Source organism: Carcharodon carcharias, chromosome X, assembly GCF_017639515.1.
Source record: "Carcharodon carcharias isolate sCarCar2 chromosome X, sCarCar2.pri, whole genome shotgun sequence".
Lineage (NCBI taxonomy): Eukaryota > Metazoa > Chordata > Chondrichthyes > Lamniformes > Lamnidae > Carcharodon > Carcharodon carcharias.
Window position 1 is genome coordinate 9814585 of NC_054507.1, and position 26307 is coordinate 9840891.

A 26307-nucleotide genomic window follows, 5' to 3' on the forward strand; every position below is an offset into this window, starting at 1 on the left:
CCACTATCCCACTGCCATTGCTACCCTATCCCACTGTCCTCCCCTATCCCACTGCCATCCCTCCCCTATCCCACTGCCATCCCTCCCCTATCCCACTGCCATCCCTCCCCTATCCCACTGCCCTCCCATCCCCTATCCCACTGCCATCCCTCCCCTATCCCACTGCCCTCCCCTCCACTATCCCACTGCCTTTGCTACCCTATCCCACTGTCCTCCCCTATCCCACTGCCATCCCTCCCCTATCCCACTGCCATCCCTCCCCTATCCCACTGCCCTCCCTCCCCTATCCCACTACCCAACCCTCCCCTATCCCACTGCCCTCCCCTCCCCTATCCCACTGCCATCCCCACCCCTACCCCACTGCCATCCCTCCCCTATCCCACTGCCCTCCCTCCCTTATCTCACTGCCATCGCTCCCCTATCCAATGCCACTACTCCCCTATCCCAGTGCCATCCCTCCCGTATCCCAGTGCCATCCCTCCACTATCCCACTGCCATCCCTCCCCTATCCCACTGTTATCCCTCCCCTATCCCACTGCCGTCCCTCCCTTATCCCACTGCCATCCCTCACCTATCCCAATGCCATCCCCTATCCCACTGCCCTCCGCTCACCTATCCCACTGCCATCCCCTATCCCACTGCCATTCCTCCCGTATCCCACTGGCATCCCTCCCCTATCCCACTGCCATCCCCTATCCCACTGCCATCCCTCCCCTATCCCACTGCCAAACTCCCCTATCCCACTGCCCTCCCCTCCCCTATCCCACAGCCATCGCTCCCCTATCCCAATGCCATCCCCTCCCCTATCCCACTGCCATCCCTCACCTATCCCACTGCCATCCCCTATCCCACTGCCATCCCTCCCATATCACACTGCCACTCTCTCCCCTATCCCACTCCCAACCCTCCCCATTCCCACAGCCATCCCTCCCCTATCCCACTGCCACTCCTCCCCTATCCCACTGCACTCCCCTCCACTATCCCACTGCCATTGCTACCCTATCCCACTGCCATCCCTCCCCAATCCCACAGCCATCCCTCCCCTATCCCACTGCCCTCCCTCCCCTATCTCACTACCACTCCCCTATCCCACTGCCATCACTCCCCTATCCCACTGCCATCCCTCCCCTATCCCACCGCCACTTCCATATCCCACAGCCATCCCTCCCCTATCCCACTGCCATCCCTCCCCTATCCCACTGCCCTCCCCTCCCCAATCCCACTGCCACTCCTCCCCTATCCCACTGCCATTGCTACCCTATCCCACTGCCACTCCTCCCCTATCCCACTGCCCTCCCCTCCACTATCCCACTGCCATTGCTACCCTATCCCACTGTCCTCCCCTATCCCACTGCCATCCCTCCCCTATCCCACTGCCATCCCTCCCCTATCCCACTGCCCTCCCTCCCCTATCCCACTGCCCAACCCTCCCCTATCCCACTGCCCTCCCCTCCCCTATCCCACTGCCATCCCCACCCCTACCCCACTGCCATCCCTCCCCTATCCCACTGCCATCCCTCCCCTATCCCACTGCCCTCCCCTCCCCTATTCCCACAGCCCTCACCTATCCCACTGCCGTGCCTCCCCTATCCCACTGCCCTCCACTATCCCACTGCCGTCCCTCACCTATCCCACTGCCCTCCCCTCCACTTTCCCACTGCTATCACCTCCCCTATCCCACTGCCACTCTCTCCCCTATCCCACTCCCATCCCTCCCCATCCCCACTGCCATCCCTCCCCTATCCCACTGCCCTCCCCTCCACTATCCCACTGCCATTGCTACCCTATCCCACTGTCCTCCCCTATCCCACTGCCATCCCTCCCCTATCCCACTGCCATCCCTCCCCTATCCCACTGCCATCCCTCCCCTATCCCACTGCCCAACCCTCCCCTATCCCGCTGCCCTCCCCTCCCCTATCCCACTGCCATCCGCACCCCTACCCCACTGCCATCCCTCCCCTATCCCACTGCCATCCCTCCCCTATCCCACTGCCCTCCCTCCCTTATCTCACTGCCATCGCTCCCCTATCCCAATGCCACTACTCCCCTATCCCAGTGCCATCCCTCCCCTATCCCACTGCCATCCCTCCCGTATCCCAGTGCCATCCCTCCCCTATCCCACTGCCATCCCTCCCCTATCCCACTGTTATCCCTCCCCTATTCCACAGCCTTCCCTCCCTTATCCCACTGCCATCCCCTATCCCACTGCCCTCCGCTCACCTATCCCACTGCCATCCCTCCCATATCACACTGCCATCCCGCCCCTATCCAACTGCCATACGAAGCTTATCCCACTGCCATCCCTCCCGTATCCCACTGCCATCCCTCCCCTAACCCACTGCCATCCCTCCCGTATCCCACTGCCATCCCTCCCCTAACCCACTGCCATCCCTCCCCTAACCCACTGCCATCCCTCCCCTATCCCACTGCCCAACCCTCCACTATCCCACTGCCACTCCTCCCCTATCCAACTGCCATCCCCTATCCCACTGCCATCCCTCCCCTATCCCACTGCCAACCTCCCCTATCCCACAGCCATCGCTCCCCTATCCCAATGCCATCCCCTCCCCTATCCCACTGCCATCCCTCACCTATCCAACTGCCATCCCCTATCCCACTGCCACTCCCCTCCCCTATCCCACTGCCCTCTGCTCCCCTATCCCACTGCCATCCCCTATCCCACTGCCATCCCCTATCCCACTGCCATCCCTCCCATATCACACTGCCACTCTCTCCCCTATCCCACTCCCATCCCTCCCCATTCCCACTGCCATCCCTCCCCTATCCCACTGCCACTCCTCCCCTATCCCACTGCCCTCCCCTCCACTATCCCACTGCCATCCCTCCCCTATCCCACTGCCCAACCCTCCCCTATCCCACTGCCCTCCCCTCCCCTATCCCACTGCCCTCCCGTCCCCTATCCCACTGCCATCCCCTCCCCTATCCCACTGCCATTGCTACCCTATCCCACTGCCATCCCTCCCCTATCCCACTGCCCTCCCCTCCCCTATCCCACTGCCATCCCCACCCCTATCCCACTGCCACTCCCCTATCCCACTGCCATCACTCCCCTATCCCACTGCCATCCCTCCCCTATCCCACTGCCACACCCATATCCCACTGCCATCCCTCCCCTATCCCACTGCCATCCCTCCCCTATCCCACTGCCCTCCCCTCCCCTATCCCACTGCCATCCCTCCCCTATCCCACTGCCATCCCTCCCCAATCCCACTGCCATCCCTCCCCTATCCCACTGCCCTCCCCTATCCCACTGTCCTCCCCTCCCCTATCCCACTGCCCTCCCCTATCCCACTGCCATCCCTCCCCTATCCCACTGCCCTCCCCTCCACTTTCCCACTGCCATCCCTCCCCTATCTCACTGCTATCACCTCCCCTATCCCATTGCCATCCCTCCCCTAACCCACTGCACCCCCCTCCCCTATCCCACTGCCATCCCTCCCCTATCCCACTGCCATCCCTCCCCAATCCCACTGCCATCCCTCCCCTATCCCACTGCCCTCCCCTATCCCACTGCCCTCCCCTCCCCTATCCCACTGCCCTCCCCTATCCCACTGCCATCCCTCCCCTATCCCACTGCCCTCCCCTCCACTTTCCCACTGCCATTCCTCCCCTATCTCACTGCTATCACCTCCCCTATCCCATTGCCATCCCTCCCCTAACCCACTGCACCCCCCTCCCCTATCCCACTGCCATCACTCCCCTATCCCACTGCCATCCCTCCCCTATCCCACTGCCACTCCCATATCCCACTGCCATCCCTCCCCTATCCCACTGCCATCCCTCCCTTATCCCACTGCCCTCCCCTCCCCTATCCCACTGCCATCCCTCCCCAATCCCACTGCCACTCCTCCCCTATCCCACTGCCATTGCTACCCTATCCCACTGCCACTCCTCCCCTATCCCACTGCCCTCCCCTCCACTATCCCACTGCCATTGCTACCCTATCCCACTGTCCTCCCCTATCCCACTGCCATCCCTCCCCTATCCCACTGCCATCCCTCCCCTATCCCACTGCCCTCCCTCCCCTATCCCACTACCCAACCCTCCCCTATCCCACTGCCCTCCCCTCCCCTATCCTACTGCCACTCCCCTATCTCACTGCCATCCCTCCCTTATCCCACTGCCATCCCTCCCCTATCCCACTGCCCTCCCATCCCCTATCCCACTGCCATCCCTCCCCTATCCCACTGCCCTCCCCTCCACTATCCCACTGCCATTGCTACCCTATCCCACTGTCCTCCCCTATCCCACTGCCATCCCTCCCCTATCCCACTGCCCTCCCTCCCCTATCCCACTGCCCAACCCTCCCCTATCCCACTGCCCTCCCCTCCCCTATCCCACTGCCATCCCCACCCCTACCCCACTGCCATCCCTCCCCTATCCCACTGCCATCCCTCCCCTATCCCACTGCCCTCCCTCCCTTATCCTACTGCCATCCCTCCCCTATCCCAGTGCGATCCCTCCCCTATCCCACTGACATCCCTCCCATATCCCAGTGCCATCCCTCCCCTATCCCACTGCCATCCCTCCCCTATCCCACTGTTATCCCTCCCCTATCCCACAGCCGTCCCTCCCTTATCCCACTGCCATCCCTCACATATCCCACTGCCATCCCCTATCCCACTGCCACTCCCCTCCCCTATCCCACTGACCTCCGCTCCCCATCCCACTGCCATCCCCTATCCCACTGCCATCCACTCCCCTATCCCACTGCCCTCCCCTATCCCACTGCCATCCCTCCCCTATCCCACTGCCCTCCCCTCCACTTTCCCACTGCCATCCCTCCACTATCTCACTGCTATCACCTCCCCTATCCCATTGCCATCCCTCCCCTAACCCACTGCACCCCCCTCCCCTATCCCACTGCCATCACTCCCCTATCCCACTGCCATCCCTCCCCTATCCCACTGCCACTCCCATATCCCACTGCCATCCCTCCCCTATCCCACTGCCATCCCTCCCCTATCCCACTGCCACTCCCATATCCCACTGCCATCCCTCCCCTATCCCACTGCCATCCCTCCCCTATCCCACAGCCCTCCCCTCCCCTATCCCACTGCCATCCCTCCCCTATCCCACTGCCATCCCTCCCCTATCCCACTGCCATCCCTCCCCAATCCCACTGCCACTCCTCCCCTATCCCACTGCCCTCCCCTCCACTATCCCACTGCCATTGCTACCCTATCCCACTGTCCTCCCCTATCCCACTGCCATCCCTCCCCTATCCCACTGCCATCCCTCCCCTATCCCACTGCCCTCCCTCCCTTATCTCACTGCCATCGCTCCCCTATCCCAATGCCACTACTCCCCTATCCCAGTGCCATCCCTCCCCTATCCCACTGACATCCCTCCCGTATCCCAGTGCCATCCCTCCCCTATCCCACTGCCATCCCTCCCCTATCCCACTGTTATCTCTCCCCTATCCAACAGCCGTCCCTCCCTTTTCCCACTGCCATCCCTCACATATCCCACTGCCATCCCCTATCCCACTGCCACTACCCTGCCCCTCCCCTCCCCTATCCCACTGCCCTCCGCTCCCCATCCCACTGCCATCCCCTATCCCACTGCCATCCCGCCCATATCCAACTGCCATACGAAGCTTATCCCACTGCCATCCCTCCCGTATCCCACTGCCATCCCTCCCCTAACCCACTGCCATCCCTCCCCTATCCCACTGCCATCCCTCCCCTATCCCACTGCCCAACCCTCCACTATCCCACTGCCACTCCTCCCCTATCCAACTGCCATCCCCTATCCCACAGCCATCGCTCCCCTATCCCAATGCCATCCCCTCCCCTATCCCACTGCCATCCCTCCCCTATCCCACTGCCCTCCGCTCCCCTATCCCACTGCCATCCCCTATCCCACTGCCCAACCCTCCACTTTCCCACTGCCATCTCTCCCCTATCTCACTGCTATCACCTCCCCTATCCCATTGCCATCCCTCCCCTAACCCACTGCACCCCCCGCCCCTATCCCACTGCCATCCCTCCCCTATCCCACTGCCATCCCTCCCCTATCCCACTGCCCTCCCCTCCACTTTCCCACTGCCATCTCTCCCCTATCTCACTGCTATCACCTCCACTATCCCATTGCCATCCCTCCCCTAACCCACTGCACCCCCCTCCCCTATCCCACTGCCATCCCTCCCCTATCCCACTGCCATCCCTCCCCTATCCCACTGCCATCCCTCCCCTATCCCACTGCCCTCCCCTCCCCTATCCCACTGCCATCCCTCCCCTATCCCACTGCCATCCCTCCCCTATCACACTGCCACTCCTCCCCTATCCCACTGCCCTCCCCTCCCCTATCCCACTGCCATCCCTCCCCTATCCCACTGCCATCCCTCCCCTATCCCACTGCCCTCCCCTATCCCACTGCCCTCCCCTCCCCTATCCCACTGCCCTCCCCTATCCCACTGCCATCCCTCCCCTATCCCACTGCCTTCCCCTCCACTTTCCCACTGCCATCCCTCCCCTATCCCACTGCCCTCCCCTCCACTTTCCCACTGCTATCACCTCCCCTATCCCACTGCCATCCCTCCCCTAACCCACTGCACCCCCCTCCCCGATTCCACTGCCATCCCTCCCCTATCCCATTGCCATCCCTCCCCTATCCCACTGCCAATCCCCTATTCCACTGCCACTCCCCTATCCCAATGCCATCCCTCCCCTATCCCACTGCCACTCCCCTATCCCACTGCCATCCCTCCCCTATCCCACTGCCCTCCCCTATCCCACTGCCACTCCCCTATCCCACTGCCATCCCTCCCCTATCCCACTGCCATCCCTCCCCTATCCCACTGCCATCCCTCCCCTATCCCACTGCCATCCCTCCCCTATCCCACTGCCATCCCCTATTACACTGACATCCCTCCCCTATCCCACTGCACCCCCCTCCCCTATCCCACTGCCATCACTCCCCTATCCCACTGCCATCCCTCCCCTATCCCACTGCCACTCCCATATCCCACTGCCATCCCTCCCCTATCCCACTGCCATCCCTCCCCTATCCCACTGCCACTCCCATATCCCACTGCCATCCCTCCCCTATCCCACTGCCATCCCTCCCCTATCCCACAGCCCTCCCCTCCCCTATCCCACTGCCATCCCTCCCCTATCCCACTGCCATCCCTCCCCTATCCCACTGCCATCCCTCCCCAATCCCACTGCCACTCCTCCCCTATCCCACTGCCCTCCCCTCCACTATCCCACTGCCATTGCTACCCTATCCCACTGTCCTCCCCTATCCCACTGCCATCCCTCCCCTATCCCACTGCCATCCCTCCCCTATCCCACTGCCCTCCCTCCCTTATCTCACTGCCATCGCTCCCCTATCCCAATGCCACTACTCCCCTATCCCAGTGCCATCCCTCCCCTATCCCACTGACATCCCTCCCGTATCCCAGTGCCATCCCTCCCCTATCCCACTGCCATCCCTCCCCTATCCCACTGTTATCTCTCCCCTATCCAACAGCCGTCCCTCCCTTTTCCCACTGCCATCCCTCACATATCCCACTGCCATCCCCTATCCCACTGCCACTACCCTGCCCCTCCCCTCCCCTATCCCACTGCCCTCCGCTCCCCATCCCACTGCCATCCCCTATCCCACTGCCATCCCGCCCATATCCAACTGCCATACGAAGCTTATCCCACTGCCATCCCTCCCGTATCCCACTGCCATCCCTCCCCTAACCCACTGCCATCCCTCCCCTATCCCACTGCCATCCCTCCCCTATCCCACTGCCCAACCCTCCACTATCCCACTGCCACTCCTCCCCTATCCCACTGCCATCCCTCCCCTATCCAACTGCCATCCCCTATCCCACAGCCATCGCTCCCCTATCCCAATGCCATCCCCTCCCCTATCCCACTGCCATCCCTCCCCTATCCCACTGCCCTCCGCTCCCCTATCCCACTGCCATCCCCTATCCCACTGCCCAACCCTCCACTTTCCCACTGCCATCTCTCCCCTATCTCACTGCTATCACCTCCCCTATCCCATTGCCATCCCTCCCCTAACCCACTGCACCCCCCTCCCCTATCCCACTGCCATCCCTCCCCTATCCCACTGCCATCCCTCCCCTATCCCACTGCCCTCCCCTCCACTTTCCCACTGCCATCTCTCCCCTATCTCACTGCTATCACCTCCCCTATCCCATTGCCATCCCTCCCCTAACCCACTGCACCCCCCTCCCCTATCCCACTGCCATCCCTCCCCTATCCCACTGCCATCCCTCCCCTATCCCACTGCCATCCCTCCCCTATCCCACTGCCCTCCCCTCCCCTATCCCACTGCCATCCCTCCCCTATCCCACTGCCATCCCTCCCCTATCACACTGCCACTCCTCCCCTATCCCACTGCCCTCCCCTCCCCTATCCCACTGCCATCCCTCCCCTATCCCACTGCCATCCCTCCCCTATCCCACTGCCCTCCCCTATCCCACTGCCCTCCCCTCCCCTATCCCACTGCCCTCCCCTATCCCACTGCCATCCCTCCCCTATCCCACTGCCCTCCCCTCCACTTTCCCACTGCCATCCCTCCCCTATCCCACTGCCCTCCCCTCCACTTTCCCACTGCTATCACCTCCCCTATCCCACTGCCATCCCTCCCCTAACCCACTGCACCCCCCTCCCCGATTCCACTGCCATCCCTCCCCTATCCCATTGCCATCCCTCCCCTATCCCACTGCCAATCCCCTATTCCACTGCCACTCCCCTATCCCAATGCCATCCCTCCCCTATCCCACTGCCACTCCCCTATCCCACTGCCATCCCTCCCCTATCCCACTGCCCTCCCCTATCCCACTGCCACTCCCCTATCCCACAGCCATCCCTCCCCTATCCCACTGCCATCCCTCCCCTATCCCACTGCCATCCCTCCCCTATCCCACTGCCATCCCTCCCCTATCCCACTGCCATCCCCTATTACACTGACATCCCTCCCCTATCCCACTGCCCTCCCCTTCCCTATGCCACTGCCATCCCTCCCCTATCCCCGTGCCATACCACCCTTATCCCACTGCCACTCCCTCACCAATCCCAAAGCCATCCCTCCCTTATACCACTCCCCTCCGCAATCCCACTGCCCTCGCCTCGCCTATTACACTGCCACTCCCCTCCCCTATCCTACTGCCACTCCCCTATCCCACTGCCATCGCCTATCCCACTGCCCTCCCCTGCCCTATCCCACTGCCATCCCTCCCCATCCCACTGCCATCCATCCCCTATCCCACTGCCATCCCTCCCCTATCCCACTGCCCTCCCCTCCCCTATCCCACTCCCATCCCTCCCCATCCCCACTGCCATCCCTCCCCTATCCCACTGCCATCCCTCCCGTATCCCACTGCCAACCCTCCCCTAACCCACTGCCATCCCTCCCCTATCCCACTGCCATCCCTCCCCTATCCCACTGCCCAACCCTCCCCTAACCCACTGCCATCCCTCCCCTATCCCACTGCCATCCCTCCCCTATCCCACTGCCCACCATTCCCATATCCCACTGCCATCACTCCCCTATCCCAGTGCAATTCATCGCTTATCCCACTGCCACTACCTCCCCTATCCCACTGCCATCCCCTCCCCTATCCCACTGCCATCCCTCTCATATCCCACTGACATCCCTCCCCTGTCCCACTGCCATTCCTCCCCTATCCCACTGCCATACCTCCCCTATCCCAGTGCAATAACACCCTTATCCCACTGCCACTCCCTCCCCAATCCCAAAGCCATCCCTGCCCTATACCAGTCCCCTCCACAATCCCACTGCCCTCGCCTCACCTATTCCACTGCCACTCCCCTCCCCTATCCTACTGCTTCTCCCCTATCCCACTGCCATCCCTCCCCTGTCCCACTGCCCTCCCCTCCCCTATCCCACTGCCCTCCCCTATCCCACTGCCATCCCTCCCCTATCCCACTGCCCTCCCCTCCCCTATCCCACTGCCACTCCCCTCCCCTATCCCACTGCCATCCCCTATCCCATTGCCACTCCCCTATCCCACTGCCATCCCTCCCCTATCCCACTGCCATCCCCTATCCCACTGCCATCCCTTCCCTATCCCACTGCCATCCCTCCCCTATCCAACTGCCACACCCCTATCGCACTGCCATCCCTCCCCTATCCCACTGCCATCCCTCCCCTATCCCACTGCCATCCCTCCCCTATCCCACTGCCCAACCCTCCACTAACACACTGCCACTCCTCCCCTATCACACTGCCATCACTCCCCTATCCAACTGCCATCCCCTATCCCACTGCCATCCCTCCCCTATCCCACTGCCAACCTCCCCTATCCCACAGCCATTGCTCCCCTATCCCAATGCCATCCCCTCTGCTATCCCACTGCCATCCCTCTCATATCCCATTGACATCACTCCCCTATTCCACTGCCACTCCCTCCCCATCCCACTGCCCACCATTCCCATATCCCACTGCCATCACTCCCCTATCCCAGTGCAATTCATCGCTTATCCCACTGCCACTCCCTCCCCTATCCCACAGCCACTCCCCTCCCCTATCCCACTGCCATCCCTCCGCTATCCCACTGCCATCCCTCCCCTATCCCACTGCCAAACTCCCCTATCCCACAGCCATCGCTCCCCTATCCCAATGCCATCCCTCCCCTATCCCACTGCCAACCTCCCCTATCCCACAGCCATTGCTCCCCTATCCCAATGCCATCCCCTCTGCTATCCCACTGCCATCCCTCTCATATCCCACTGACATCCCTCCCCTATCCCACTGCCACTCCCTCCCCTATCCCACTGCCCTCCCCTATCCCACTGCCCTCGCCTCCCCTATCCCACTGCCATCCCCTATCCTACTGCCATCCCTACCCTATCCCACTGCAATCCCCTCCCCATCCCACTGCCATCCCTCCCATATCCCACTGCCATCCCTCCCCTATCCCAGTGCCATTCATCGCTTATCCCAATGCCACTCCCTCCCCTATCCCACTGCCACTCCCTCCCCTATCCCAAAGCCATCCCTCCCCTATACCAGTCCCCTCCACAATCCCACTGCCCTCGCCTCGCCTATTCCACTGCCACTCCCCTCCCCTATCCTACTGCTTCTCCCCTCCCCTATCCCACTGCCCTCCCCTCCCCTATCCCACTGCCATTCCTCCCCATCCCACTGCCATCGATCCCCTATCCCACTGCCCTCCATTCCACTATTCCACGGCCACTCCCCTCCCCTCCCCTACACCACAGCCCTCCCCTCCCCTATCCCACTGCCACTCCCCTCCCCTATCCCACTGCCATCCCTCCCCTATCCCACTGCCCTTCCCTCCCCTATCCCACTGCCATCCCTCCCCTATCCCACTGCCATCCCTCCCCTATCCCACTGCCATCCCTCCCCTATCCCACTGCCATTCCTCCCCTATCCCACTGCCGTCCCTCCCCTATCCCACTGCCACTCCCCTATCCAACTGCCATCCCTCCCCTATCCCACTGCCATCCCCTATCCAACTGCCATCCCTCCCCTATCCCACTGCCATCCCCTATCCCACTGCCACTCCCCTATCCCACTGCCATCCCTCCCCTATCCCACTGCCATCCCTCCCCTATCCGGCTGCCATCCCTCCCCTATCCGGCTGCACTCCCCTATCCCACTGCCATCCCTCCCCTATCCCACTGCCCTCCCATCCCCTATCCCACTGCTCTCCCCTATCCCACTGCCATCCCTCCCCTATCCCACTGCCATCCCTCCCCTATCCCACTGCCATCCCTCCACTATCCCACTGCCCTCCCTTATCCCACTGCCCTCCCCATCCCACTCCCCTATCCCACTGCCATCCCGCCCCTATCACACTGCCCTCCCCTATCCAACTGCCTTCCCCTCCCCTATCCCACTGCCATTGCCTATCCCACTGCCATCCCTCCCCTATCCGGCTGCCCTCCCCTATCCCACAGCCATCCATCCCCTATCCCACTGCCATCCCTCCCCTATCCCACTGCAATCCCTCCACTATCCCACTGCCCTCCCCTATCTCACCAACCTCCCCTATCCCACTGCCCTCCCCTATCCCACTCCCACTCCACTATCCCACTGCCATCCCTCCCCTATCCCACTGCCCTCCCCTATCCCACTGCCCTCCCCTATCCCACTCCCACTCCCCTATCCCACTGCCATTCCTCCCCTATCCCACTGCCATCCCCTATCCCACTGCCCTCCCTCCACTATCCCACTGCCACTCCTCCCCTATCCAACTGCCCTCCCCTATCGGAATGCCCTCCCCTGGAACTCCCCTAAACCACTGCCATCCCTCCCCTATCCGACTGCCATCCCTCTCCTATCCCACTGCCCTCGCCTCCCCTAACCCACTGCCCAACCCTCCCCTATCTCACTGCCCTCCCCTCCCCTATCCCACAGCCATCCCTCCCCTATCCCACTGCCAACCCTCCCCTATCCCACTGCCATCCCTCCCCTATGCCACTGCCATCCCTCCCCTATCCCAAAGCCATTACTCCCCTATCCCACTGCCCTCCCTCCCCTATCCCAAAGCCATTACTCCCCTATCCCACTGCCCTCCGTCCCCTATCCCACTGCCGTCCCTCCCGTATCCCACTGCCATCCCTCCCCTATCCCTCTGCCATCCCTCCCGTATCCCACTGCCCTCCCCTCCCCTATCCCATTGCCATCCCTCCCATATCCCACTGCCCACCCCATTTCTATCCCACTGCCATCCCTCCCCATCCCACTGCCATCCCTCCCATATCCCACTGCCCACCCCATTTCTATCCCACTGCCATCCCTCCCCATCCCACTGACATCCCTCCCCTATCTCAGTGCCCTCCCCTCCCCTATCCCACTGCCATCCCTCCCCTATCCCACTGCCCTCCCTTCCCCTATCCAAATGCCATCGCTCCCCTATCCCACTGCCAACCCTCCCCTATCCCACTGACATCCCTCCCCTATCTCACTGCCCTCCCCTCCCCTATCCCACTGCCATCCCTCCCCTATCCCACTGACATCCCTCCCCTATCTCACTGCCCTCCCCTCCCCTATCCCACTGCCATCCCTCCCCTATCCCACTGACATCCCTCCCCTATCTCACTGCCATCCCCACCCCTATCCCACAGCCATCACTCCCCTATCCCAAAGCCATTACTCCCCTATCCCACTGCCCTCCCTCCCCTATCCCACTGCCAACCCTCCACTATCCCACTGCCATCCCTCACCTATCCCACTGCCATCCCTCCCTTATCCCACTGCCATCCCCTAACCCACTGCCCTCCCTCCCGTTACCGACTGCCATCCCTCCCCTATCCCACTGCCCTCCCTCCACTATCACACTGCCCTCCCCTATCCCACTGCCACTACCCTATCCCACGGCCCTCCACTATCACACTGCCCTCCCCTCCCCATCCCACTGCCCTCCCCTCCCCTATCCCACTGCCCTCCCCTATCCCACTGCCATCCGGTCCCCATCCCACTTCCATCCCACCCCATTCCCATTGCCCTCACTCCCCTATCCTACTGCCCTCCCCTCCCCTATCCCACTTCCATCCCACCCCATTCCCATTGCCATCACTCCCCTATCCTACTGCCCTCCCCTCCCCTATCCCACTGCCATCCCCTATACCACTGCCATCCCCTCCGCTACTCCCACTGCCCTCGACTATCCCACAGCCATCCCACCCCTATCCCACTGCCATCCCTCCCCTATCCCACTGCCACTCCCCATCCTATCCCACTGCCCTCCGCTCCCCTATCACACTGCTATGCCCTATCACACTGCCATCCCTCCCCTATCCCACTGCCATCCCTCCCTTATCCCACTGCCATCCCTCCCCTATCCCACTGCCATCCCTCCCTTATCCCACTGCCATCCCTCCCCTATCCCACTGCCATTCCTCCCCTATCCCACTGCCCTCCCCTATCCCACTGCCACTCCCCTATCACACTGACCTCCCCTATCCAACTGCCTTCCCCTCCCTTATCCCACTGCCATCCCTCCCCTATCCCACTGCCATTGCCTATCCCACTGCCATCCCTCTCCTATCCCACTGCCATCCCTCCCCTATCCCACTGCCATCCCTCCCCTATCCCACTGCCATCCCCTATCCCACTGCCCTCCCCTATCCCACTGCCCTCCCCTCCACTATCCCACTGCCATCCCTCCCCTATCCCACTGCCGTCCCTCCCCTATCCCACTGCCATCCCTCCCCTATCCCCCGCCACCCTCTCCCCTATCCCACTGCCATCCCTCCCCTATCCCCCGCCACCCTCTCCCCTATCCCACTGCCCTCCCCTCCCCTATCCCACTGCCATCCCTCCCCTATCCCACTGCCATCCCTCCCCTATCCCACTGCCATCCCTCCCCTATCCCACTGCCCTCCAGTCCACTATTCCACTGCCACTCTCCTCCCCAATTCCACTGCCCTCCCCTCCACTATCCCACTGCCACTCCACTCCACTATCCCACTGCCATCCCTCCCCTCTCCCACTGCCACTCTCTCCCCTATCCCACTCCCATCCCTCCCCATTCCCACTGCCATCCCTCCACTATCCCACTGCCACTCCTCCCCTATCCCACTGCCCTCCCCTCCACTATCCCACTCTCATCCCTCCCCATTCCCACTGCCATCCCTCCCCTATCCCACTGCCCTCCCCTCCCATATCCCACTGCCATCACTCCCCTATCCCAGTGCCATTCATCGCTTATCCCACTGCCACTCTTTCCCATATCCCACTCCCCTGCCTATCCCACTGCCCTCCCCTATCCCACTGCCCTCGCCTCCCCTATTCCTTTGCCATCCGATATCCCAATGCCATCCCCACCCCTATCCCACAGCCATCCCTCACCTATCCCACTGCAATCCCTCACCTATCCCACTGCCATCCCTCCCGTATCCCACTGCCATCCCTCACCTATCTCACTGCCCTCCCCTATCCCACTGCCCTCCCCTATCTCACTGCCATCCCTCCCCTATCCCACAGCCATCCCTCACCTATCCCACTGCCATCCCTCACCTATCCCACTGCCATCCCTCCCGTATCCCACTGCCATCCCTCACCTATCTCACTGCCCTCCCCTATCCCACTGCCCTCCCCTATCTCACTGCCCTCCCCTATCCCACTGCCCTCCCCTATCCCACTCCCACTCCCCTATCCCACTGCCATCCCTCCCCTATCCCACTGCCATCCCCTATCCCACTGCCCTCGCCTCCCCTATTCCTTTGCCATCCGATATCCCAATGCCATCCCCACCCCTATCCCAAAGCCATTACTCACCTATCCCACTGCCCACGCTCCCCTATCCCACAGCCATCCCGCCCCTATCCATCTGCCATACGTACCTTATCCCACTGCCATCCCTCCCGTATCCCACTGCCATCCCTCACCTATCCCACTGCCATCCCTCCCGTATCCCACTGCCATCCGTCACCTATCCCACTGCCATCCCTCACCTATCCCACTGCCATCCCTCCCGTATCCCACTGCCATCCGTCACCTATCCCACTACCATCCCTCACCTATCCCACTGCCCAATCCTCCACACTCCCACTGCCATCCCTCACCTATCCCACTGCCATCCCTCACCTATCCCACTGCCCAACCCTCCACACTCCCACTGCCATCCCTCCCCTATCCCACAGCCATCCCTCCCGTATCCCAATGCCATCCCCAACCCTATCCCACTGCCATCCCTCTCATATCCCACTGACACCCCTCCCCTATCCCACTGCCATCCCTCCCCTATCCCACTGCCATCCCTCCCCTATCCCACTGCCATCCCTCCCCTATCCCACTGCCCTCCCCTCCCCTATCCCACTGCCATCCCTCCCCTATCCCAGTGCCATACCTCCCTTATCCCAAAGCCACTCCCTCCCCAATCCCAAAGCCATCCCTCCCCTATCCCACACCCCTCCCCTATCCCACTGCCCTTGCCTCCCCTATCCAACTGCCACTCCCCTCCCCTATCCCACTGCCAATCCCCTATCCCACTGCCATCCCTCCCCTATCCCACTGCCATCCCTCCGCTATCCCACTGCCTCTCCCCTATCCCACTGAAATCCCCTATCTCACTGCCCTCCCCTCCCCTATCCCACTGCCATCCCTCCCCTATCACACTGCCCTCCCTTCCCCTAACCCACTGCCATCCCTCCTCTATCACACTGCCAACCCTCCACTATCCCACTGCCATCCCTCACCTATCCCACTGCCATCCCTCCCTTATCCCACTGCCATCCCTCCCCAATCCCACTGACATCCCCTAACCCACTGCCCTCCCTCCCGTTACCGACTGCCATCCCTCCCCTATCCCACTGCCCTCCCCTCCCCTATCCCACTGCCCTCCCCTATCCCACTGCCATCCCTCCACTATCACACTGCCCTCCCCTATCCCACTGCTACTACCCTATCCCACGGCCCTCCACTATCACACTGCCCTCCCCTCCCCATCCCACTGCCCTCCCCTCCCCTATCCCACTGCCCTCCCCTATCCCACTGCCCTCCCTCCCCTATCCCACTGCCATCCCCTCCCCTATCCCAAAGCCATCCCTCCCCTATCCCACTGCCCTCCCTCCTCTATCCCACTGCCATCCCTCCCCCATCCCACTGCCATCGCTCCCCTATCCCACTGCCACTCCTCCCCTATCCCACTGCCATCCCTCCCCTATCCCACTGCCATCCCTCCTGTATCCCTCTGACATCCCTCCCCTATTCCCACTGCCCTCCCCTATCCCACTGCCCTCCCTCCCCTATCCCACTGCCATCCCCTCCCCTATCCCAAAGCCATCCCTCCCCTATCCCACTGCCCTCCCTCCTCTATCCCACTGCCATCCCTCCCCCATCCCACTGCCATCGCTCCCCTATCCCACTGCCATCGCTCCCCTATCCCACTGCCACTCCTCCCCTATCCCACTGCCATCCCTCACCTATCCCACTGCCCAACCCTCCACACTCCCACTGCCATCCCTCCACTATCCCACAGCCATCCCTCCCGTATCCCAATGCCATCCCCAACCCTATCCCACTGCCATCCCTCTCATATCCCACTGACACCCCTCCCCTATCCCACTGCCATCCCTCCCCTATCCCACTGCCATCCCTCCCCTATCCCACTGCCATCCCTCCCCTATCCCACTGCCATCCCTCCCCTATCCCACTGCCATCCCTCCCCTATCACACTGCCCTCCACTCCCCTATCCCACTGCCCTCCCCTCCCCTATCCCACTGCCATCCCTCCCCTATCCCAGTGCCATACCTCCCTTATCCCAAAGCCACTCCCTCCCCAATCCCAAAGCCATCCCTCCCCTATCCCACTCCCCTCCCCTATCCCACTGCCCTTGCCTCCCCTATTCCACTGCCACTCCCCTCCCCTATCCCACTGCCAATCCCCTATCCCACTGCCATCCCTCCCCTATCCCACTGCCATCCCTCCGCTATCCCACTGCCTCTCCCCTATCCCACTGAAATCCCCTATCTCACTGCCCTCCCCTCCCCTATCCCACTGCCATCCCTCCCCTATCACACTGCCCTCCCTTCCCCTAACCCACTGCCATCCCTCCTCTATCCCACTGCCAACCCTCCACTATCCCACTGCCATCCCTCACCTATCCCACTGCCATCCCTCCCTTATCCCACTGCCATCCCTCCCCAATCCCACTGACATCCCCTAACCCACTGCCCTCCCTCCCGTTACCGACTGCCATCCCTCCCCTATCCCACTGCCCTCCCCTCCCCTATCCCACTACCCTCCCCTATCCCACTGCCATCCCTCCACTATCACACTGCCCTCCCCTATCCCACTGCCACTACCCTATCCCACGGCCCTCCACTATCACACTGCCCTCCCCTCCCCATCCCACTGCCCTCCCCTCCCCTATCCCACTGCCCTCCCCTATCCCACTGCCCTCCCTCCCCTATCCCACTGCCATCCCCTCCCCTATCCCAAAGCCATCCCTCCCCTATCCCACTGCCCTCCCTCCTCTATCCCACTGCCATCCCTCCCCCATCCCACTGCCATCGCTCCCCTATCCCACTGCCACTCCTCCCCTATCCCACTGCCATCCCTCCCCTATCCCACTGCCATCCCTCCTGTATCCCTCTGACATCCCTCCCCTATTCCCACTGCCCTCCCCTATCCCACTGCCATCCCTCCTGTATCCCTCTGACATCCCTCCCCTATTCCCACTGCCCTCCCCTATCCCACAGCCAACCCTCCCCTATCCCACTGCCCTCCCCTAGCCCACTGCCATCCCTCCCCTATCCCACTGCCCTCCCCTATCCCACTGCCATCCCTCCCTATCCCACTGCCATCCCTCCCCTATCCTACTGCCATCCCTCCCTTATCCCACTGCCCTTCCCTATCCCACTGACCTCCCCTACCCTGCTGCCCTCCCCTATCCCACTGCCCTCCCCTATCCCACTGCCCTCCCCTATCCCACTCCCACTCCCCTATCCCACTGCCACTCCCCTATCCCACTGCCATCCCTCCCCTTTCACACTGCCATCCCTCCCATATCCCACTGCCATCCCTCCCTATCCCACTGCCATCCCTCCCCTATCTCACTGCCATCCCTCCCCTTTCACACTGCCATCCCTCCCATATCCCACTGCCATCCCTCCCCTATCCCACTGCCATCCCTCCCCTATCCCACTGCCCTCCCCTCCACTATCCCACTGACATCACTCCCCTATCCCAGTGCCATTCATCGCTTATCCCACTGCCACTTTCTCCCCTATCCCACTCCCCTCCCCTATCCCACTCCCCTCCCCTATCCCACTGCCCTCGCCTCCCCTATTCCTTTGCCATCCGATATCCCAATGCCATCCCTCCCCTTTCACACTGCCATCCCTCCCCTATCCCACTGCCACCCCTCTCATATCACACTGCCACTTCCTCCCCTATCCCACTGCCATCCCCACCCCTATCCCACAGCCATCACTCCCCTATCCCAAAGCCATTACTCCCCTATCCCACTGCCCTCCCTCCCCTATCTCACTGCCAACGCTCCCCTATCCCAATGCCACTACTCCCCTATCACACTGCCATCCCTCCCCTATCCCACTGCCCAGCCCTCCACACTCCCACTGCCATCCCTCCCCTATCCCACTGCCCAACCCTCCACAATCCCACTGCCATCCCTCCCATATCCCACTGCCCACCCCATCCCTATCCCACTGCCCTCCCAACACCTATCCCACTGCCATCCCTCCACTATCCCACTGCCACTCCACTATCCCACTGACATCCCTCCCCTATCTCACTGCCCTCCCCTCCCCTATCCCACTGCCATCCCTCCCCTATCCCACTGCCCAGCCCTCCACACTCCCACTGCCATCCCTCCCCTATCCCACTGCCCAACCCTCCACAATCCCACTGCCATCCCTCCCATATCCCACTGCCCACCCCATCCCTATCCCACTGCCCTCCCAACACCTATCCCACTGCCATCCCTCCCCTATCCCACTGCCCTCCCAACACCTATCCCACTACCATCCCTCCACTATCCCACTGCCACTCCACTATCCCACTGACATCCCTCCCCTATCTCACTGCCCTCCCCTCCCCTATCCCACTGCCATCCCTCCCCTATCCCACAGCCATCACTCCCCTATCCCACTGCCATCCCTCCCCTATCCCACTGCCATCCCTCCCCTATCCCACTGCCCTCCCTTCCCCTATCCAAATGCCATCGCTCCCCTTTCCCAATGTCACTCCTCCCCTATTCCACTGCCATCCCTCCCCTATCCCACTGCCATACTTGCCTTATCCCACTGCCATCCCTCTCCTATCCCACTGCCATCCCTCTCCTATCCCACTGCCATCCCTCCCCGATCCCAATGCCATCCCTCCCAGATCCCACTGCCGTCCCTCCCCTATCCCACTGCCATCCCCTATCCCACTGCCATCCCTCACCTATCCCAATGCCATCCCTCCCCGATCCCACTGCCGTCCCTCCCCTATCCCACTGCCATCGCCTATCCCACTGCCATCCCCTATCCCGCTGCCCTCCCCTCCCCTATCCCACTGCCCTCCGCTCCCCTATCCCACTGCCATCCCTCCGCTATCCCACTGACATGCCTCCCTTATCCCAAAGCCGACCTCCCCTATCCCACAGCCATTGCTCCCCTATCCCAATGCCATCCCCTCCCCTATCCCACTGCCATCCCTTCCATATCCCACTGACATCCGTGCCCTATCCCACTGTCCTCCCCTATCCCACTGCCATCCCCTATCCCACTGCCATCCCTCCCCTATCTCACTGCCTCCCTCTCCGATCCCACTGCCATCCGGTCCCCATCCCATTGCCATCCCTCCCCTATCCCACTGCCATCCCTCCCCTATCCCACTGCCCTCCCTCCCCTATCCCACTGCCATCCCTCCCCTATCCCACTGCCATCCCTCCCCTATCCCACTGCCCTCCCTTCCCCTATCCAAATGCCATCGCTCCCCTTTCCCAATGTCACTCCTCCCCTATTCCACTGCCATCCCTCCCCTATCCCACTGCCATACTTGCCTTATCCCACTGCCATTCCTCCCGTATCCCACTGCCATCCCTCTCCTATCCCACTGCCATACTTGCCTTATCCCACTGCCATTCCTCCCGTATCCCACTGCCATCCCTCTCCTATCCCACTGCCATCCCTCCCCGATCCCAATGCCATCCCTCCCAGATCCCACTGCCGTCCCTCCCCTATCCCACTGCCATCCCCTATCCCACTGCCATCCCTCACCTATCCCAATGCCATCCCTCCCCGATCCCACATCCGTGCCCTATCCCACTGTCCTCCCCTATCCCACTGCCATCCCCTATCCCACTGCCCTCCCCTATCCCACTGCCCTCCCCTATCCCACTGCCATCCGGTCCCCATCCCACTGCCATCCCTCCCCTAGCCCACTGCCCTCCACTATCCCCCTGCCCTCCCCTATCCCACTGCCATCCCTCCCCTATCCCACTGCCATCCCTCCCCTATGCTACTGCCTTTCCTCCCCTATCCCACTGCCCTCCCCTCCCCTATACCACTTGCATCCCTCCCCTATCTCACTGACATACCTCCACTATCCCAATGCCTTGCCCTCCCCTATCGCACTGCCATCCCTCCCCATCCCACTGCCATCCCTCCCCTATCCCAGTGCCATACCTCCCTTATCCCACTGCCACTCCCTCCCCAATCCCAAAGCCATCCCTCCCCTATCCCACTCCCCTCTCCTATCTCACTGCCCTCGCCTCCCCTATCCCACTGCCATCGCTCATCTATCCCACTGCCCTCCCCTCCCCTATCCCACTGCCATCCATCCCCTATCCCACTGCCATCGCTCATCTATCCCACTGCCCTCCCCTCCCCTATCCCACTGCCCTCCAGTCCACTATTCCACTGCCACTCCCTCCCCTCCCCTACACCACTGCCACTCCCCTCCCCTATTCCACTGCCACTCCCCTCCCCTATCCCACTGCCATCCCTCCCCATCCCACTGCCACTCCCTCCCCTATCCCACTGTCATCCCTCCCCATCCCACTGCCACTCCCTCCCCTATCTCACTCCCATCCCTCCCCATTCCCACTGCCATCCCTCCCCTATCCCGCTGCCACTCCTCCCCTATCCCACTGCCATTCATACCCTATCCCACTGTCCTCCCCTATCCCACTGACATCCCCTATCCCACCGCCATCCCTCCCCTATCCCACTGTCATCCCTCCCCTATCCCACTGCCCTCCCCTATCGGAATGCCCTCCCCTCCCCTATCCCACTGCCATCTCTCCCCTATCCCACTGCCATCCCTCCCCTATCCCACTGACATCCCTCCTCTATCCCACTGCCATCCCTCCCCTATCCCACTCCCCACCCCTATCCCACTGCCCTCGACTCCACTATCCCACTGCCATCCCCTATCCTACTGCCATCCCTCCGCTATCCCACTGCCACTCCTCTAACCCACTGCCAATCCCCTATCCCACTGACCTCCCCTATGCCACTGCCCTCCACTCCACTATCACACTGCCATCCCTCCCCTATCCCACGGCCATCACTCCCCTATCCCACTGCCATACTTACCTTATCCCATTGCCATCTGTCCCCTATCCCACTGCCATCCCTCCCCTATCTCACTCCCCTCCACTATCCCACTGCCATCCCTCCCCTGTCCCACTGACATCCCTCCACTATCCTGCTGCCACTCCACTATCCCACTGCCATTCCACCCCTATCCCACTGACATCCCTCCCCTATCCCACTGCCACTCCCTCTCCTATCCCACTGACATCCCTCCCCTATCCCACTCCCCTCCCCTATCCCACTGCCATCCCCTAGCCCACTGCCCTCCCTCCCCTATCCCACTGCCATCCCTCCCCTATCCCACTGCCCTCCCCTGCCCTATCCCACTCCCCTCCCCTATCCCACTGCCATCTCTCCCCTATCCCACTTCCACTCCCCTATCCCACTGCCATCCCTCCCCTATCCCACTGCCATCCCTCTCCTATCCCACTGCCCTCCCCTATCCCACTGCCATCCCTTATCCCACTGCCATCCCTCCCCTATCCCACTGTCATCCCTCCCCCATCCCACTGCCATCCCTCCCCTATCCCACTGCCCTCCCCTCCCCTATACCACTGCCACTCCCCTCCCCTATCCCACTGCCATCCCTCCCCTATCCCACTGCCCTCCCCTGCCCTATCCCACTCCCCTCCCCTATCCCACTGCCATCCCTCCCCTATCCCACTGCCATCCCTCTCCTATCCCACTGCCATCTCTCCCCTATCCCACTTCCACTCCCCTATCCCACTGCCATCCCTCCCCTATCCCACTGCCCTCCCCTCCCCATCCCACTGCCATCCCTCCCCTATCCCACTGCCCTCCCCTATCCCACTGCCATCCCTTATCCCACTGCCATCCCTCCCCTATCCCACTGTCATCCCTCCCCTATCCCACTGCCATCCCTCCCCTATCCCACTGCCACTCCCATATCCCACTGCCATTCCTCCCCTAATCCACTGTCATCCCTCCCCTATCACACTGCCCTCCCCTCCCCTATCCCACTGCCATCCCACCCCATCCCACTGCCATCCCTTCCCTATCCCACTGCCGTCCCTCCCCTATCCCACTGCCGTCCCTCCCCTATCCCACTGCCATCCCTCCCCTATCCCACTGCCATCCCACCCCTATCCCACTGCCATTCCTCCCCTATCCCACTGCCCTCCCCTATCCCACTGCCATCCCTCCCCTATCCCATTGCCACTCCCCTATCTCACTGATATCCCTCCCCTATCACACTGCCCTCCCCTATCCTATCCCACTGCCATTCCTCCCCTATCCCACTGCCCTCCCCTATCCCACTGCCATCCCTCCCCTATCCCATTGCCACTCCCCTATCTCACTGATATCCCTCCCCTATCACACTGCCCTCCCCTATCCTATCCCACTGCCATCCCTCCCCTTTCCTACTGCCATCCCTCCCCTATCCCACTGCCCTCCCTCCCCTGCATCCACCTCTGTTCCTCTTCAATTCTCTGTTCTGACCCAACTCTTACTGTACAGCAGGTATTGTGTGCGATCCTTGTCCAATCCCAAATGCCTTCTCTCTGCATCAGAGGTGCATCATTAACCAGCGCCTTCCAATGCTGCTATTGGGTTAGCAAGGCTACCATATTGTGCACAGCAATACCCCACAGAGTGCAATGAAATTAACGTCCAGATTTTGGTGTCCACGCCAAGAATTATTGATCAGGAGACCTTTCTGCTCTTCAAGTAGCATTATTGTACATCTACCTGAGTCAGTTCAATGTCTTCTATGAAAGGCTGCACCTCTGACAGTGTAGCACTCCCTCAGTATTGCACTGGGAGTATTGGTCTGTATTGTCTGCTCAAGGTTCTGTAGTATGGCTTGGACCCACAACCTCCTGACCGAAAGGTGAGTGGGTCAGTCAATATTTCCTTTATTCAGCTGAAACTAACAGTGAATTTCCAGTCCAACTGGCGTCCATTGAGAGTGCTGCTTTCTAGCCAGCAGTACAGCAGCTTTGTTGCTTTTGTCAGAGCTGGTCAACTGGTGAAGAGGAGCAATTGTGACTGTTGAAGACACAATGAAAATTGCATTTAGCACAGCCTTGGCTGAGGAGGAAAAGGAAGAAGAGAAAAGCACAGGCCAATGAGGTTCCCTTAGAAGTCATAGGTTTGACTTGATTGATCCTTGCCCTTGTCCAGTTGCAGGAGGATCACCAGGCTATATGGGGCTTCAGAGTGTGGGTGGAGGCATTTAAATGGGCTGAAAGAAACTATTCCTGACCTCCCACCTCAATCTCTAATGCAGCCACTAGCTGGCTGCCTCAAGACAGGAGCATCCATAAGACATGGCACTGAGTCCAACTCCCACTAGTCATAGGGTCTATGGGAGTTCAGGAGCAGCCAAAGAATTATGGTAAGAACTTTTACACTACCCTCCCCCCCGCCCCCCCCCCACCCCCCACCCCCCACACCTCCACACCCTTCTGGCTTTCAGGTCTGATGCCCCATCTGCTGGCAGTCGATCATGCCAAGACCAGGTATTAGCCTGGCACAGGAAATCCCAATATCCGGGCAGTGGGGGAGAGGGAGGGAGGGAGAAGGAGAATCTGTCACAGTATCTATTCGAATAACTTTGAGAATAGGTTCAACTAACATGAGAGATTTTTTAAGACCCAGCTGAATCTCGGCACTGTCTAAACTGTCGGGGGTGCTGAACCCACTCTACTTTTCTCCTTCAGGTTCTCCAGAGAATTGGCAAAACCATGGAAACAAAAGATGAACAGTTTGAGCAGTGCGCAAACAGCTTCAACAAACAACAGGTACCATACCATCCTTCATAGCAACGGGTACTGCGTCATCTTCCTTAGCAACAGGTATTCTAACTACCCCCTTAGCCACAGGCACACTAACAGTCACCTTTGCAACAGGTATCTCTCACATCTTCCTTAGCAACAGGTACTCTGATATTCTTCGTAGCAAGAGATGCTATGAAATTTTTCTTAGCAACAGCTGCTCTCACATCCTCCTCAGCAACAAGTGCACTGGTATTCTCCTTAGCAACAGGTAATCTACACCCTCCATAGCAACAGATGCTCTGATATTATCCTTAGCAAAAAGCACAATGACATTCTCCGTGAGAAAAAAACACTGACACCCTCCTTAACTACAGGCACACTGACATCCTCCTTAACTGCAGGCACACTGACATCCTCCTTAACTACAGACACACTGACGTCCTCCTTAACTACAAGCATAGTGACGTCCTCCTTAACTACAGGCACACTGACATCCTCCTTAACTACAGATGCACAGACATCCTCCTTAACTGCAGGCACACTGACAGCCTCCTTAACTACAAGCATAGTGATGTCCTCCTTAACTGCAGCACACTGACATCCTCCTTAACTACAGGAACACTGACATCCTCCTTAACAACAGGCACACTGACATCCTCCTTAACTGCAGGCATAGTCACACCCTCCTTAACTACAGGCACACAGGCATCTCCTTAACTGCAGGCATAGTGACATCCTCCTTAACTACAGGCACACTGACATTCTCCTTAACTACAGGCATAGTGACATCCTCCTTAACTAGAGACACACTGACATCCTCATTAACAATAGGCACACTGACATCCTCCTTAACTGCAGGCATAGTCACATCCTCTTTAACTACAGGCACACTGACATCCCCCTTAACAAAGGTATATTTACGTCCTCCTTAACTACAGACACACTGACATAATCCTTAACTACGGGCACACTGGCATCCTCCTTAACTACAGGCACACTGACATACTCCTTAACTACAGGCACACTGACATGTTCCTTAACTACAGGCACACTGATGTCCTCCTTAACAACAGGCACACTGACATCCTCCTTAACTACAGACACACTGACATAATCCTTAACTACAGGCACACTGACATCCTCCTTAACAGCAGGCATAGTGACATCTTCCTTAACTACGGGCACACTGGCATCCTCCTTAACTACAGGCACACTGACATACTCCTTAACTACAGGCACACTGACATGTTCCTTAACTACAGGCACACTGATGTCCTCCTTAACAACAGGCACACTGACATCCTCCTTAACTGCAGGCACACTGACATCCTCCTTAACTACAGGAACACGGACATCCTCCTTAACCACAGGCACACCGACGTCCTCCTTAACAACAGGCACACTGACATCCTCCTTAACTGCAGGCATAGTGACATCCCCCTTAACAACAGGCACACTGACATCCTCCTTAACTGCAGGCATAGTGACATCCCCCTTAACAACAGGCACACTGACATCCTCCTTAACTGCAGGCATA

At 60.5% G+C, this 26307-nt stretch overlaps 1 protein-coding gene across 3 annotated transcripts in view; it reads left to right on the forward strand.

Annotated features, from left to right (window-relative positions):
* LOC121273183 (bridging integrator 2-like) overlaps positions 1–26307 on the forward strand; it is a 139878-nt gene that overhangs the window by 64649 nt on the left and 48922 nt on the right. For 2 of the 3 annotated variants that reach the window (XM_041180170.1, XM_041180172.1), the window contains exon 2: positions 24714–24794. The exons of the other annotated variant lie outside the window; for it this stretch is intronic. In XM_041180170.1, the coding sequence (XP_041036104.1) occupies positions 24714–24794 (81 nt within the window). The remainder of the gene's footprint in view (positions 1–24713; positions 24795–26307) is intronic. 3 annotated transcript variants of the gene reach the window in all.